Here is a 14163-nt window from a genome sequence, read left to right on the forward strand (position 1 = left end):
TTTGGTCCCCCCTCTGTTGGGGTACCTAGCACACAGATCTGGTACTAAAAGGTAGAGCTGTGAACGCTGCAGTCTGATTGGTCAATAGAGGACAGTCACTCTGCTCAGGGCTGAGTTGTGTCTGGTTTTGAGGCTCATGTAACCACTGTTCATACTGTGGAGAGTTTTATTACAAGACAGTTGCAGCTTTAGAGCTCATGTTTGGTTTTAACTAATCAGTAATGTAATGGTCAGATCATCTCGCCTCTGTGGACTCATTTCTGGAAAAGTATATCATAGAAATGTAAATGTGTATAAACAGTATTATAAAGAGCTTCATCAAAGTGGCACTGATGGTGTTCCTGTTATTTTGTCCACATCTTTAAATTCATGGTTGATCAGCAGCAGGTGTAGTAATCAGGTATCAGACATATTGTTTGTTTCACTCACCTCTGCTGTGAGGGTACTCGGGCTGTGTCGGACACCGTGGTTCAGACTGCTCCCCTTCTCCTCTCTCTGTGCCCGACCGGCCTCCTCTCTCTGCTTCATGAACCTCTGGTTGACGATCCTTGTCACGCTGTCGTTCCTCTGCAGTGGAGCAGCAGGAGGCCTCGTTGGAATGCGTTCCAGGTTCTTTAGACCGCTCTTTGTTTTCTGGCCTGACCCCGGTACAGGTTTCTCTGCCCGGCCGCTCACCCTGCGCAGGAACTCTGTGACCATGCCGTAACGGTTGGTGCCCACAGGTTTGCTGGGAGGCTTGGCGCTGCTCAGGGAGCTGTTATTCTGTCCTGCTCCGACTCTTTGACTGGTTTGTCGGGTCCATTGGAGGCCGGTGTGGCTTTGGTGGTTCAGGTTCCACAGCGCTCGATCTCTAGAGGTGGATGAAGATGAGGAGGAGGAAGAAGAGGAGGTCAAGTTGGTGGATGAGGGGGGAGAGGATGTACCGGATGCAGAGTGTCTCCGGTACAGTTTAGGTGAGGAGGTGGTGGGTCTGGTCCTCTCGATTCTGCCTGGTACCCCGTCCAGTGAGGCGGAGATGTGGTGGGAGCGGGCGGAGAGCAGGGAGGAGCTCAGGACTCTGGAGGGGCTGCCTCTCACAGGGACTGACCCGTCTGTCTGCTGACCAACACTCACCATCTGTGGCTTCATGAGGGTCTGAGTACCTGAACAGGCCACGTCCACCCACCGCTGCTGTACTCTCCCTCTCCTCTCCTGTGAACTGATGTGAACCGTCTGCCTCCAGCCGGCCGTCATCTCCTTCATGTCGTCGCTGAGGTTGGCAGCTGAGCCCAGGCAGAGCGGCGAGAAGGAGGTCGGTGGCGTGCACCATGGAGAGCCAGAGGTGACAGACTCTCTGTCTGCGACGGGGCTTTGCTTCAGCTGAGCCAGCTGGACTCTGCGAGCTGATGGGGGGCTGTAGTAGATGCGGTAGGCAGACTTCTCCGGCGCGGTGTGGCTTCTCTCCATGGACATCTGCTCAAAGTCCAGATCAGGGAAGCTAAGCGGCATGATTAGATGGTCCCACGTCTTAACGGGGTCCTCTCGGTCCAGCTGGGCAGCCTCCTGGCTCAGATAGCACCAGTTCTTCCTCTTACAGCTGTGTGGAGAAAGCTGCTGCCGAAGTCTTTTCACTTTTGAGCTGCACATCCTGTGAAAATAGAAGGTGACACATGAGTTATGATCTCATTGTCTTCAGGATCAAGATGGACAAGATATGAAGACGTTGAATAACACTCACCTGTCAGCTTCATCATGAAGGAGGCGACTGGCGGCACACTGAACAAAGAGAGAAAAAACACATTATAGCCAAACAGTGGTTACTGAACTTGGAAATCATTTTACTTCAGTGTTGGCCTGAAGATCCACAACTTTGCTCCAGACTGAAATATCACAACTACTGGATGGACTGACATGACATTTTTAATAGACATTCATGGTCCCCTGATAATGTATCGAACCCAGGGTGGGGGCTCCCTACATGTTCTCCCCGCGTCATCACTGTCATTGTTAGCATGTTAGCACGTTGACGCTAACGCAGCCTTACAGAGCTGCTAGCTGGGCTGAAGACTCTCAGGGTGCTTTCAGACCTAGAGTTGTCTTGCTTTGGTCTGAATCAGGGACTAATTTTGTTACAAAGTTGTATAATTGCCTAGAGTTGGTTCGTGTTCTCACGGCAGCATTTACAAGCAGACCAGATCAAATGCCTTGTGCGAGAAAGCTGCTCTTGATTGGTCAGAATTTCCATGTGGGAAAAATCCAGGAAGTAAACAAAACGTTGAAGAAGAGTACACTTGCAAGATAAATGTGACACTTTCTAATGTCACAATGGAGGGACAACTACGCAGGTTGATTTTAGCGCTGCTCATCGTGGACTATATTGCTGTCATTGTTCATTTTAGTCAAACCATACAGTTTGAAAACGAGGCGCGGCTCCAACTAGAAAACAATGTTTTGATGCATTGGATGTGCTGAATGTGCATATTAAGGCAGTACAGGAGGAGGTGCACATTAATAATCCTCCAGGACTGTAACATGCTCATGTTTAACCCAAACAATGTGTCATGTGACTGCAGTTGGTTCAGATCCAGGTCAGAACACATTCTCACCACAAACGAACCGCACCAGAGTTCATTTGTAACGGGACTGAGACCACCTCTTCAAGAAGGTCTCGGTCTGGTTGTTGTGGTGGGCACCTGAGTGTGATTGCTGTGTTCACACCTGCCCAAATGAACTGTACTTAGGGGGCAAACAAACCTGAGTTCAATTGAATTAAACCAAGCAGTGCAGGTGTGAAAGCACCCTTAGTCTTGTTTTATCACAACATATTAAATGTGCCGCAGAGGAAAGGAGGGATTACAGTCTAGCCAGTGGAATAAGGAGGAAAAACAGCCATTAAAGAAATAAATCCGGCGCTTCAAAGTAGATCTTAAGTCATGCTGTGCAAAGGACACACCAAGAGTTCAGTGGCAACAACTCAAATGTTTGATTACATTTCTTATCTTATTTGCATTTGACCAAGCAGGCGGAAACAATAATTAAAGAGTTGTACATTTGAATAATGTACATTCATGCACCAGGTCTGAACTCAACACACAGAATCAGTTGAGTGTTTTCATGCAGCAGATTTGAACATGCCTGTCCTGTTTGGCTGCAGCCCCTTACAAGAGATTAGCCTAAATACTCTGGCATCGGTCTTTTTCATGATGCCTGGTGTGTCAGGAGGACGTGCGGCCAAGGAGACGGATCATGAGCAGGACTTCCCACTGTATCGCACAGCCCCGCGCACAGCAGGAGAGGCACATGCCTGGAGGGTAAACACCGTCCTTACCTCAGCTGCTTTGCCCCGCGTGGCCTTGGCCTCACTGTCGAATTCAATCCACTCATCCCGAAGCTCTGCACCGAGGTCTTGCAACAACGCCCGCAGCACAGACATGGTTTTGTCTTTACCCTAAATCAAAAAATCCAGACTTATTTAGATGTATAAATAAACAAAATTTGTTGATTTAATAATAAAAAACTTTAATTCTACCTCCTTTCCTTCCAGCTTGGGTCCTTTAACCTGACACCACTGATGGAGGATCCACAGAATCTGCAATGACAGTCGCATTTTGGGGTCCCTGCTTGCTTGCCTCATTTGTTTCTCTGTCTCCTTAACATCTGTCATGCATGGGTCTTCACCACACTCCTGCTTACGTGGTGACTCTTTGAGATTCAGATCTTTACAGTCTCCAGAGAAAGTGCAGGAATCCCAAACACGTCCATCCTTGTGAACGGACAGTTTGTCTGAATCTTCTCCTGTTAGAAGCGTCTCCACCCTCCCAATGAAAGCCAACAGCATGGCCTGCAGAAGCTCCAGAGCCTCATTCAAAGGCCCTGGTGGGAATACCTTCTGTGCCCTGCCATTCGAGTCCACCTCTGTTGGAGAGGTGAAACCACATGAGGTAGATGAGCGATGGCCGTTTTTTGGTGGCCTCATCAGGAGCTGGATGGCTGAACTCAACATGCAGGAATGATCTCTGAGAGCTAGAAGAGTTTCATAGTCTTTCACTGTCATTCCTTTGAGACCTTTGTCAGGTTTCTTGTCGTTATCACTCTCATGACTGTCCGAAGGGTCCCACTCACCACCCACAGGACCCTCTCGAGTAATCTGACAGGCAGTAATCGCCACGTCAGTCTGTGGTGAAGTCTCAACATCATTTTTACCTTTCTCTGCTTCCTCATCCTGACCCTGCTTGTACGTTGTGCATCCTGTATTCAAACTTCCCTCTCTGTCCTTCTCCGCTGTGGAAACTGACGGATTCTCCTCCAACACCTCCCTATTCTCTTCTTCTTCCTCTTCCCCTCCTCCTCCTCTTCCTATTTTCTCTCTCAGGTCACTCATCTCAGCTCGCAGTCCACGGTTCTCCACCTCCAGTTCAACGATGCGGCGACTCAGGAGCGTGGCCTCCTCTTCCACCAGCTTCAGGTGAACTTTGACCTCTGCCTCCCTGGCGTGGGCGGAGTTTTGTTTGCCCTCAGGCGAATGGGTGGCGTCTATGTCCCCGTAGGCTGAGTGGTATTTGGCCAGCTCCTCACGCATGCCCTCACTCTCTGATACCAACTTGGTGAGCTTCTTGCACATGAGAGCTAATTCTTCTTTGGCAAAGTGGAGTTGGCATCTGAGATCTGCACTGTCATCCTTTGGGGCAAAAAAAGAAAGATGAATATATAACATGACAACAATATAATTACATATATACTGTAAGATACATTTTGAAGTCACATTTGAAATCAGACTTGAATTATGACGAACCTCAATCTGCTGAGAGAGCCTCTTCTCTGCTCTGCTGGCAGATGATCGGGTGCTTTTCCTCTTCAGAGTGCTCTGAGGGAGAAAACATAACAAAGAGGTGAATAAAAGGTGCAATACATAAAAAAACAAATCCAACTGAGCAACTCGTCATTGATGAACCATGTGAATTACTTTGGATATGTCAATTTCTTGAAGTAAAGTGACATACAGACTTGGCTGCACCTTTTAAACATCTTCATCTGCCTCTCAAAATTGTGACATACTGTGTACAAACCTCACTGAAGTCCAAAGCTCAGTGAGAGTATTCAGTTCAGCAGTTCAACATTGCATGCAGAGAGTTTAATGAGAAGGTGGAATCTGCTCTCAGATCTGTCTGTTCAGTGTGAAGCTTCAGCCAGTAGACGTAAGCTTGGCTCTGTTTCCCGCCAGCACCTCTAAAGCTCACTAATTAAGACATTAAATCTTGTTTGTGGAGTCGTTCTGATACCAGCACCAGCAGCGGAAATGCCTCTGATACTGCTTAAAATGCTGGACCGGATATTGTGAGTACTTAGGTCAATGCACCGATCCAATACCACAATAAACGTAAACTGTATAAAATGGCAGTTTTCACAGAAATCAGTTCTTTTCAAAAACTCTAAAACAATAGTTTTTGAGCAGTGAAGAAGAACTGAATTCCAGTAAATAGTGTAACATTGGTTGTAAGCAAATGTCAACAATTTGGCAATAGTTTACAGGTTTGACCTGAGCAATGCTGTACAGTGAAATCACTCATTTCACATCCATACAGGGTTAGCAGTATACAGCTGTTCTTTTATTCTTAATGCAGTGGTATCAGATCAGTACTCGGTATCAGCCAATACACAAGTTCAGACAACAGAATTAGTGTCAGGTAAAAATGGGATCAGAACATCTCTACCTGTTTGCCTAAAACATCAATTTGTGATTTGAGACTATTTCTTGGCTGGGCGCAGTGACCGTCCGGAGTCTTGTTGACCACAAATTTAGATTTTTTAAAAAATATTATTTAAACAAGATATATTGTTATTGGTGAGCTTTAGAGGTGCTGGTCGGCAGATTTATGTTATCATTTGGCAGAGCCAGGCTAGTGGTTTTTCCCGTGTCCAGTTTTTATGCTATGCTAAGCTAAGCTAAGCTAAGCTAAGCTAAGCTAACCAGCTGCTGGCTTTGGCTTCATACTCAATGAACAGGCATGAAAGGTATGGTATCAATCTTCTCATCTAACTCTCTCCAAGGAAGCAAATTAGTGAATTTCCCAAACTGTTCCGAAATTGTTTCCGCAAAGGGAGACAGGGGTGGATAGGGTGAAACTTTAAACTAAGAGATATCACCATGAGTGCGCCCATTAGCTAACCTGGTAGAGGAGGCACCCCATGTACAAAGGCTTTGTCCTTGCTGCAGCAGCTGCAAGCTTCCCCATTTCACACCAACTACGAAACTTTCCCAGTTGATTAATTACATTAAGAATTATTTTTTGTATTTCAAGTTTTCAGGAATTTGATATTTAAATATACAAATGATCCATTATTCAATTAAATTTGCAGTGATGTACATACATTTTCAGAGCAGAAATCAAAACATTGGATAAATCCAGGTTCAAAGTTGTTGTTTCATTTTGTTTTCATATTAAATTCAAAGGTTTTTTGCAGAGGGAGTTTTGGATTTCTCTTTTTATCAATAAAATACTATCAAATGCCATTAAAAATCAGTTTTCACCTTATTTTTAGGTGTTCTATAAATCAGGCTATGAATGATATATGAACAAACCCCTCTGTAAAAACCTTCAGAATATAGACAGGAATAAAATTGGACAGTTTGGTGAATGTAAGTGCAGCGGAGGTGGAGATTTCTGGCTCAGAGTGTGAGAAAAAAGTAATTTTGAGAAAAAAAGACATTACAGTTGAAGGGGGGGTAAACATTTTATGCAACATCTCCATTAAACTTCCCTAGTTGAGTTTTCTAAAATGGTATATTAGAATATGCAAAAGAGGCATTATATAACAACACAATTTTTGCATAAATTTCCAAAACAGAAATCTGAATTAAAACATATCATTATTTATTATTATTATTATTTTACACTATTTTCTTATATATTATTATTATTATATATTTTTTTATAAATTATATAATATTATATATACTAAAATACTTTTGACATTTTCTACTAGTCTGAAAGAAATGTTGAAGCAAAATTGCCCAAAATATTTAAATAGTAGTTTTCACCTGCCGTCTCCCCCTTAAAGTAAAATAATTTAAACTTTTCATCATGGCCTTGTGCTGCTTTGATAGATGCCTAAAATGCACAAATAACTGTCCACAGTGAAATCTGATCCAAACATTTCTTTGCCTCTGACTTCTCCCCTTCTCTACATGACTGAGTTAATTTGTAAGTCTGAGCATTGCAGGAATGTTCGCTTCTGTCTGGCGTCATTGTCTTTCTGCGAGACACTACACAGGATGTCACAGTGTTAATAATAGTCATTCTTCTACTGGCCACAAGTGTCAAACACAAGGAGTGGGTGTCAGTGTTTTCAATTCAAGGTCAGTGGGTCAGCAGGCTGCACAGATACTGTTACTGTCACTTGAAATGATGAAGAGACACTTTTCTTGAACTGGAAAATTTCCATACTTCATGTTGCATTTCAGAATAAAACTTTTAGTCTTCACTTATGGTTTCGTCATTGTTTGGGCATCTGCAGCCACGCCGTGACCTGACAGTATTAAATTACCACTCAGCGTCCCACTAACAGGGTCACAGACAGTCCAGCTGCAGTGTGAGTCTCTCAAATGTTTCATCCTCCTTCATTTCCCTCTAGACTGTGTTTTGTGCCCTTAGATTAGGTAATCTAAGTGGATTTCCCTGCCGGGATCAAAGAGACTAGCAGCTGCCTCCGATGAGTGGGCCAGACTGAGCTCATGCCAAAGCACCGAATCCTGGATTAAACCAAACACGTGTCACTGAAGTGCACGTCCGTTATCGCAGGAGCCATCGAGGCAGGAGCCGCCTCAAGAATAAAAGGTGGACTGGAAATTCAATCACTGCTGGGGTGTGGTGGCCACCATATGATAAAAGCATGTGCAAGGATGGTTGTAGGTCAGTGTGTCGGCACACAAACACCAATTTGAATGCCATAATACACGCTGATCCAGATTTAGCGCAGCTTAATAGGAGCAGAAAGAGAGAAAGCAAGTCTATTTTTGTAATCTCTCTCTCCCTTCTCTCTGTGAGGAGATCAGCTGTGCCTGGAGTTCAGGCTTCAGCATACCAGGCGGCTTCACCCCGCCCAGGCTCCACGCAGCTGCTGGCCCTCCACTCATATCATTGATCTACACCCGGGTCATGTGTCACCTGACATCAGGGTGACTGAGGGATGAGGGGGACAGCTGCCTGGGATGGGTGCAGCTGTGTGGCAGCAGAAATGGAGGAGGATTCCTGACTCGAGGGATGGAGGCTCGTGAAGGGTGTCGGTGGCAGGAGGTTGTGTTTCTGTCGAGATTCAGGCTGAATGTCTCGATCCAGTGTTCACATTTATTTATGATCCCTCCAGACATGTTTAAGACTTAAAAACACTCTCCGTCCTCCATCGTTCTGCACAGTTAAGCTCACACATCACAGTGAAGTAACAATGAGCAAAACTAATTTTTAAATGGTGTTGTACCTCTTTGACTTTCTCCACCTCAGTCTGTAACACCTGCTTGGCCACCTCCAGTTCCTGAGTCTTCTCACGCAGCGCCTCGTTTTCCCACTCCAACTGGGACTTCTTCTTCTGCACCACTTCCAGCTCATTGTACAGCCGGAGGGACACGCTCTTTGCAACCTGTAAACAAAGCCAAAAGCAGGTTAGTGTGGCTCCAATCATGGACGGAACATGAGAGAATGGGCCCCTGGGAACAGACATGCAAAAGGGCCCCCACCCGCCCTACATAGGAGCAAGACCCAGAGATTGAGACTGAGAAACAAATGAGTTCCTCAACCTGTTCAGTCGAGCCTGTAGGACTCTAAATCTTCTGTGATAGCAAAAGCTGATATTCTTCAAATAAAATGTGAGAGGAGTCGGATGTAATATTACCAGCCAGAGTCAACGCTCTTTTAGGATACGAGTCGGATGTAATATTACCAGCCAGAGTCAACGCTCTTTTAGGATACGTAATTTTGGTGGTGATCAGTTGAAGCGAAGTGGATAAAATAATAAAATGGCCGGAAATCCGAGCTGCTTGGCGGAGGTCTGCGCTCTCCGAGTGCTCTAGTTTTGGAATAGCTTCACATTTTTTGGTGATTGTTTTGCGTTTCCTTGTAGTAGCTTTGTGTCTTCGGGCGGTAGTTTTGCATTTTTTGGTGATAGTTTTGCATCTCATTGTGGTAGTTTTGCATCACTTGGTAAAAGTTTTGCATTTTTTGGTGATAGCTTTGCATCTCTTGGTGGTAGTTTTGCTGTGTTTTTTTTTTTTTTGTGATCATTTTGCATGTTTCTTATGGTAGTTTTATGCCTCTGCATGGTAGTGCTGTGTCTTTGAATGACAGTTTTGCGCCACTTTGCGGTAGTTTCTGCATTTTTTGGTGACTAGTTTGCATCTCTTTATGGTAGTTTTGCTTCTTTTGTTGATGGTAATGTGTTTCCTTTTGGTCATTTTTCGTGTCCCTGTGGTAGTTTTGTACCTTTTTGTGGTAGTTTGCATCTCTTGGTGGTAGTTTTGCCGGGGTGTTTTTTGGTAATAGCTTCACATTTTTTGGTGATAGTTTTGAGTTTCTTTGTAGTAGTTTTAGGTCTTCGGGTGATAGTTTTGTGCCTGTTGGTGATAGTTTTGCATCTCATTGTGGTAGTTTGCATTGCTTGGTAAAAGTGTTGCGTCTCTTTATAGTCATTTTGCATCCCTTTGTAGTAGTTTTGCATATATATGGTAGTAGTTTTGTGCCTCTGTGTGATAGTTTTGCATCTTTGAATGATAGTTTTGCGCCTCTTTGCAATAGTTTTTTTTTGATGACTGTTTTGTGTCTATTTATAGTAGTTTTGCTTCTTTTCTTGATGGTTATGTGTTTCTTTTTGGTAGTTTTTCGGTTCTCTGTGGTAGTTGTATGTTTTTTGGTGATAGTTTTGTGTCTCTGTGGTAGTTTTGCATCTTCTGATGGTTTCTTTGTGGTAGTTTTTCAAATCAAAACAAACTTTATTTATATAGCGCTTTTCATACATTAAAAATGCAACACAAAGTGCTTCACAAAAAAAACAAAACAATGAAAAGCCCTCCCCTCCCACCCCCCACATATAACACACACACACACACACACACACACACAGCATTCACTGTCAGTATAGTAACATGGCAGGGTACTGAGGCACCAGGTTTTTGTGGGGTTTTTTCTCTTTATGAAAGTTTCTTTATGGTCATCATGCCTCTTATTTTTTTTTGGGGGGGGGGTTTCACACTTCATTTTGTGCCACTCTGTAGTCGTCACCCCTCACAGAGGCTCTGGAATTCAGGCAAAGTGCTGTGAAGCAAATCTTTTGGTCCTGATTTCACCTCCTTCCCAGAGTTGTAAAAGTTAAAATGTTTATGACAGGAATTCACCATATGAGTGTGTGAGTGTGTGAGAGGGTGAGGCTGTTGGGAATCCTACACCACCACCACCATCATGCGCACTCTGGCTCACAGAAACAGAGTCTGGTTTCCACCACAGAGGCTCATTTAACAACAGAGTGTTTGACCTGCTGTGATTCTGATAAAGATTACTGTGTTTTTATGTTTCCTACTCGTGGAGAACGACTCACCACATAATTACACCATGGTATGACAAAAATATAAACAGGATGCATGATGAAGACATTTCCAGCTAATGAAAGTTTTGTGGTACCGACGAACATCAGGAAGTATTTTACAGCACAGCGAACAGTCGTGACTCAGGCTGCCGTCAACAGATTACAGTCCAACTGGAGCAGCAGTGATTCAGTCACAAGTCAGTTTGGGGGAATTTACTGTTTGTTGGTGGTGAGTGAGTTTTAACAAGACCACACAATGACAAAGGAGGAGGAGGAGGAGTAACCGTAATGACCTCTGACCTTGATATCATGCTCTAAGCTCCGAACCAGCTCCCCGTCCACCTGTCCCGTCTGAGCCACCCGGATGCTGCGGCGCTCGGCCTTGCGGAGGCGGTACTGCAGGATGCGACAGGTCTTGTTGGCCTGCTCCAGCTGCAGCCGCAGCTCCTGCAGCTGATACACCTCCTCCTCCTGGAACATGTCACGCATCTCCAGCATCTCACAGCGTAGCTCCTCCACCTCATCCTGGGACAGACAACACAGAAATACAACTATCAGGGAATCTGCTTTTGATCATATACTCAAGTGTAAAGAATTCACGTTATAAACGTCCCTTTGCTGCGAATCATCCCCATTTTCTCTCCCACTTTCCTGTCCCTCTCCAGCTGAGCAACAGCACAGGCAAAAGCCCCAAAAAATAGTCTTTAAAAAATACAACATGCATTTACAATGACAGTGGATATGACAACAACCTTCAATTATTTTAAGGCACTGAAAACAGCTTAAGTTTTAGATTTGAAATATTGGGTTTTCCAATATTCCATCCATTAACAAAAACTTAAAGGAGCACTCCAAACACACCACAAACAAGACAGAATAAACATGCTACACACGGTTCTTTACAGTTTATGGATGCTTGGTGACTTTGCAGCTCCACTTAATCTACAGAGCTTCACAGATTTGGCTCCATATCTTATCAAATCGTTTCTCTTTGCTGCCGTCTTCCGACATTGTTACTCATGACGTGTGACTTTACACTCAGCCCGTGGAAACATTTGTCTAAATGTTTTCTGTGGCTCTGGTTGGCCGGCTGGTTTCATTGGCCAGATGCTGCCTTTAAATGTAATTCATGAGCTCATGGTTACGACATGGGAAGCCGTATATACGACATGCTTGGCATTCAAGTGGTTACATCGTGAGAGCACCGCTGCCAGGAAACAGCAACACGAACACTACAGTCAGCGTCTGCAGCCACTGACGCTAACAGCTTAGCAAGCTAGCGAGCAGATCACGTAATGCACGAAATGCAAAGGCAGTGTCAGAGGGAAAAGATGAGGCCGTTGGGAAAATCAACATATTCCTCAGAAATATTGTAAAATTAAACCACTAAGATTACAATAAACTATCAACAAATGATTGGTAACCTCCGCCATTTCTGAAAATATCAGTAAACACATCACAACTTGTGAACTCTGTCCTTTCAAAACATTTCCACCTACAAGGTCACATGGATTCTTCTAATGAACATGGCAAATATGGCCGCATTAAAAGGCAGCATTTACCCTGATGATGTCACAGTGATGTCATCAGGGTAATCTCACTTTGGGCTTGAGATTTAAAGATTTTAACAAAAAAGGTCTGTGTTACAAACTGGAGGTGTGACGTTTGAAAGAAGTGGAAATTAAGGAGGCAAAGGCACCAAATGAAAGATGCTGTTATGTTGCATTATGGGAAATGTAGTATCTGGTGTTATTGGACTAAAAGTGTAGACTTCTCAGCTTCTACCACTTTGGTTTTGAACTTTCTTTAAATCTCTCTTGAAAGTCTTCCAACTTTATGAAATTGCAACACATTGCTTGAGTGCCCCTTTAAATGCAATAAACAAACAAATTCAACCTTCCTACTGGACCTTTTGACTGGTTTAGTTTCCACTTTTGTTAAACTTATTTTTTTTACTGTAATAACATTGATGCAAGGCATTAGTGATATGGTGAATACAAAGACTTTGGCTTACACATTTATGGAAGACACAACAGTCCCCTAACTCACAGTGCATACACAAAATTATTGCTTAAATAAATGGCACCAAACAGATAAATGTCAAAGTCACTGCTTTGAATTCTAGAGTAACTTCCTACTTTTGAATTGCACCAGTAAAATGTCAGTGTTGATGTTTGTTTGTCTTGTTGTTTTTTATGTTTGCTTTGCAGTTTATTTTTTCCAGCACAACATGGAAAATGCTTCTGATGGTGCCACAGATCATTTGTGTCTCTTGTATGAGATTTTCCGACCACTTGTCCTGAAGTCTTTAATGAAGACTGACAAGAACATTGAGAGGAAATCGGCTCTGGTGTTCAGAGTCTGAGGATCTATTATAGAGCTCACAAAAAGCAACATACAAACGTGGAAATTTAGATGCGAACCTCCTGGATGTCATGCAAATAGAAACCGAATTAAACAAATCAGATTTAAACCAAAATAAATTAAACTTACTTTCAGATACTCGTTCTCTGATCTCAGATCTTCCACCTCCCTGACCAGATCATCGGTTGTCTCCCCCATCATGAGATCCATAAACGCCTCTGAGGAGTTAAACAAACTGAGCCCGGCTCCAGCAGCATCAGGCTGCAGAGCGCAGGTATCCCTCGGCACCTTTACGCACGGTTTGCCGTCGCCTTTGCCCTCACTGTCCGAGCTCAAATAAGCTCCTGGCTCTATCCAGCTTAAATCACTGTCGCTGCTCGGAGAGTCCTGCTTATTGTTGCCCTCCGAGGGGCAGTCGGAGATTTCTGAGCTGCTGTCTGAGGAGGAGAGTTTCCCAGACGGGCAGCCGGAGTCTTTGCTCAGGTCCTCTGAAGCGTTGCTGGCATCGGATAGCTTCCTCTGCGCACCGGAGCACTCCACCGTGACACTCAGTGACACTTTGCCCGATCGTTTCCCCTGCTGTCCCGCCGGTTTCACCTCCTTCCCAGAGTCACAGGGACCTGACTGAGAGCCACATTGAGCATCTTTAGGAGGCGGGTCTTTCTTCTTCTTCTGGGCAGAAACCTGCTGCTGCGCCCGGGGTTGTTTCTGGCTCCGGAGCGCAGACTTTGCGCTCTTGTCTCCGTCTCTGTTCATCACGACTCTTTTTCTTTAGGTTTTCTTCTTCTTTAATGTGGGGAAAATAGGAGATTTTTCTCAGTTCTAGATGATCACGATGTTTCCACAAAATATGCTGAGAAGTCTTAAGCCCTCACAGCTCAGTGAAGAGGACCGACTGGTTGCTCTCCATCCTGGAAACTGAAACTTTGCCAAAATGCGCGCAGAGAAAGAGGGCAAAAAGTGACCGACAGTGTCACGCTAACACAGCCTGTTGATGACTTCCGGTCTTCATTTCCAAAATAATACCGACTCGTTAACCCTTAACGAAGATGTAATGCATTTTATTTTTCCTTTTAATAAAGAAAAATATGTGTTTTACACGTGTTTCCATCTTTTCCAAACCGTTTTTATTCTGATTAAGACAATTTATCAAAAACATGTCAAACATAACTCACTGAAAAGTTTGTAATCATCTGCTATATTGATGTTTTTCTTCTTTTCTTCAGTAATGGCTACTTTATTATAAAAACA

At 44.0% G+C, this 14163-nt stretch overlaps 1 protein-coding gene across 1 annotated transcript in view; it reads right to left on the reverse strand.

Annotated features, from left to right (window-relative positions):
* The window catches only part of LOC126403466 (protein SOGA1-like), a 15388-nt gene extending 1562 nt beyond the window's left edge, over positions 1-13826 (reverse strand). The window contains exons 1-8 of the mRNA XM_050066147.1: positions 13042-13826; positions 10849-11073; positions 8455-8613; positions 4772-4843; positions 3509-4657; positions 3308-3427; positions 1718-1755; positions 430-1627 (exon numbers count right to left, since the gene is read on the reverse strand). Coding sequence (XP_049922104.1) covers positions 430-1627; positions 1718-1755; positions 3308-3427; positions 3509-4657; positions 4772-4843; positions 8455-8613; positions 10849-11073; positions 13042-13668 — 3588 coding nt within the window. The 5' untranslated portion in view covers positions 13669-13826. The remainder of the gene's footprint in view (positions 1-429; positions 1628-1717; positions 1756-3307; positions 3428-3508; positions 4658-4771; positions 4844-8454; positions 8614-10848; positions 11074-13041) is intronic.
* Between the last annotated feature and the right edge of the window lie 337 nt (positions 13827-14163).

This window comes from Epinephelus moara, chromosome 16 (assembly GCF_006386435.1).
Source record: "Epinephelus moara isolate mb chromosome 16, YSFRI_EMoa_1.0, whole genome shotgun sequence".
NCBI classification, from domain to species: domain Eukaryota; kingdom Metazoa; phylum Chordata; class Actinopteri; order Perciformes; family Serranidae; genus Epinephelus; species Epinephelus moara.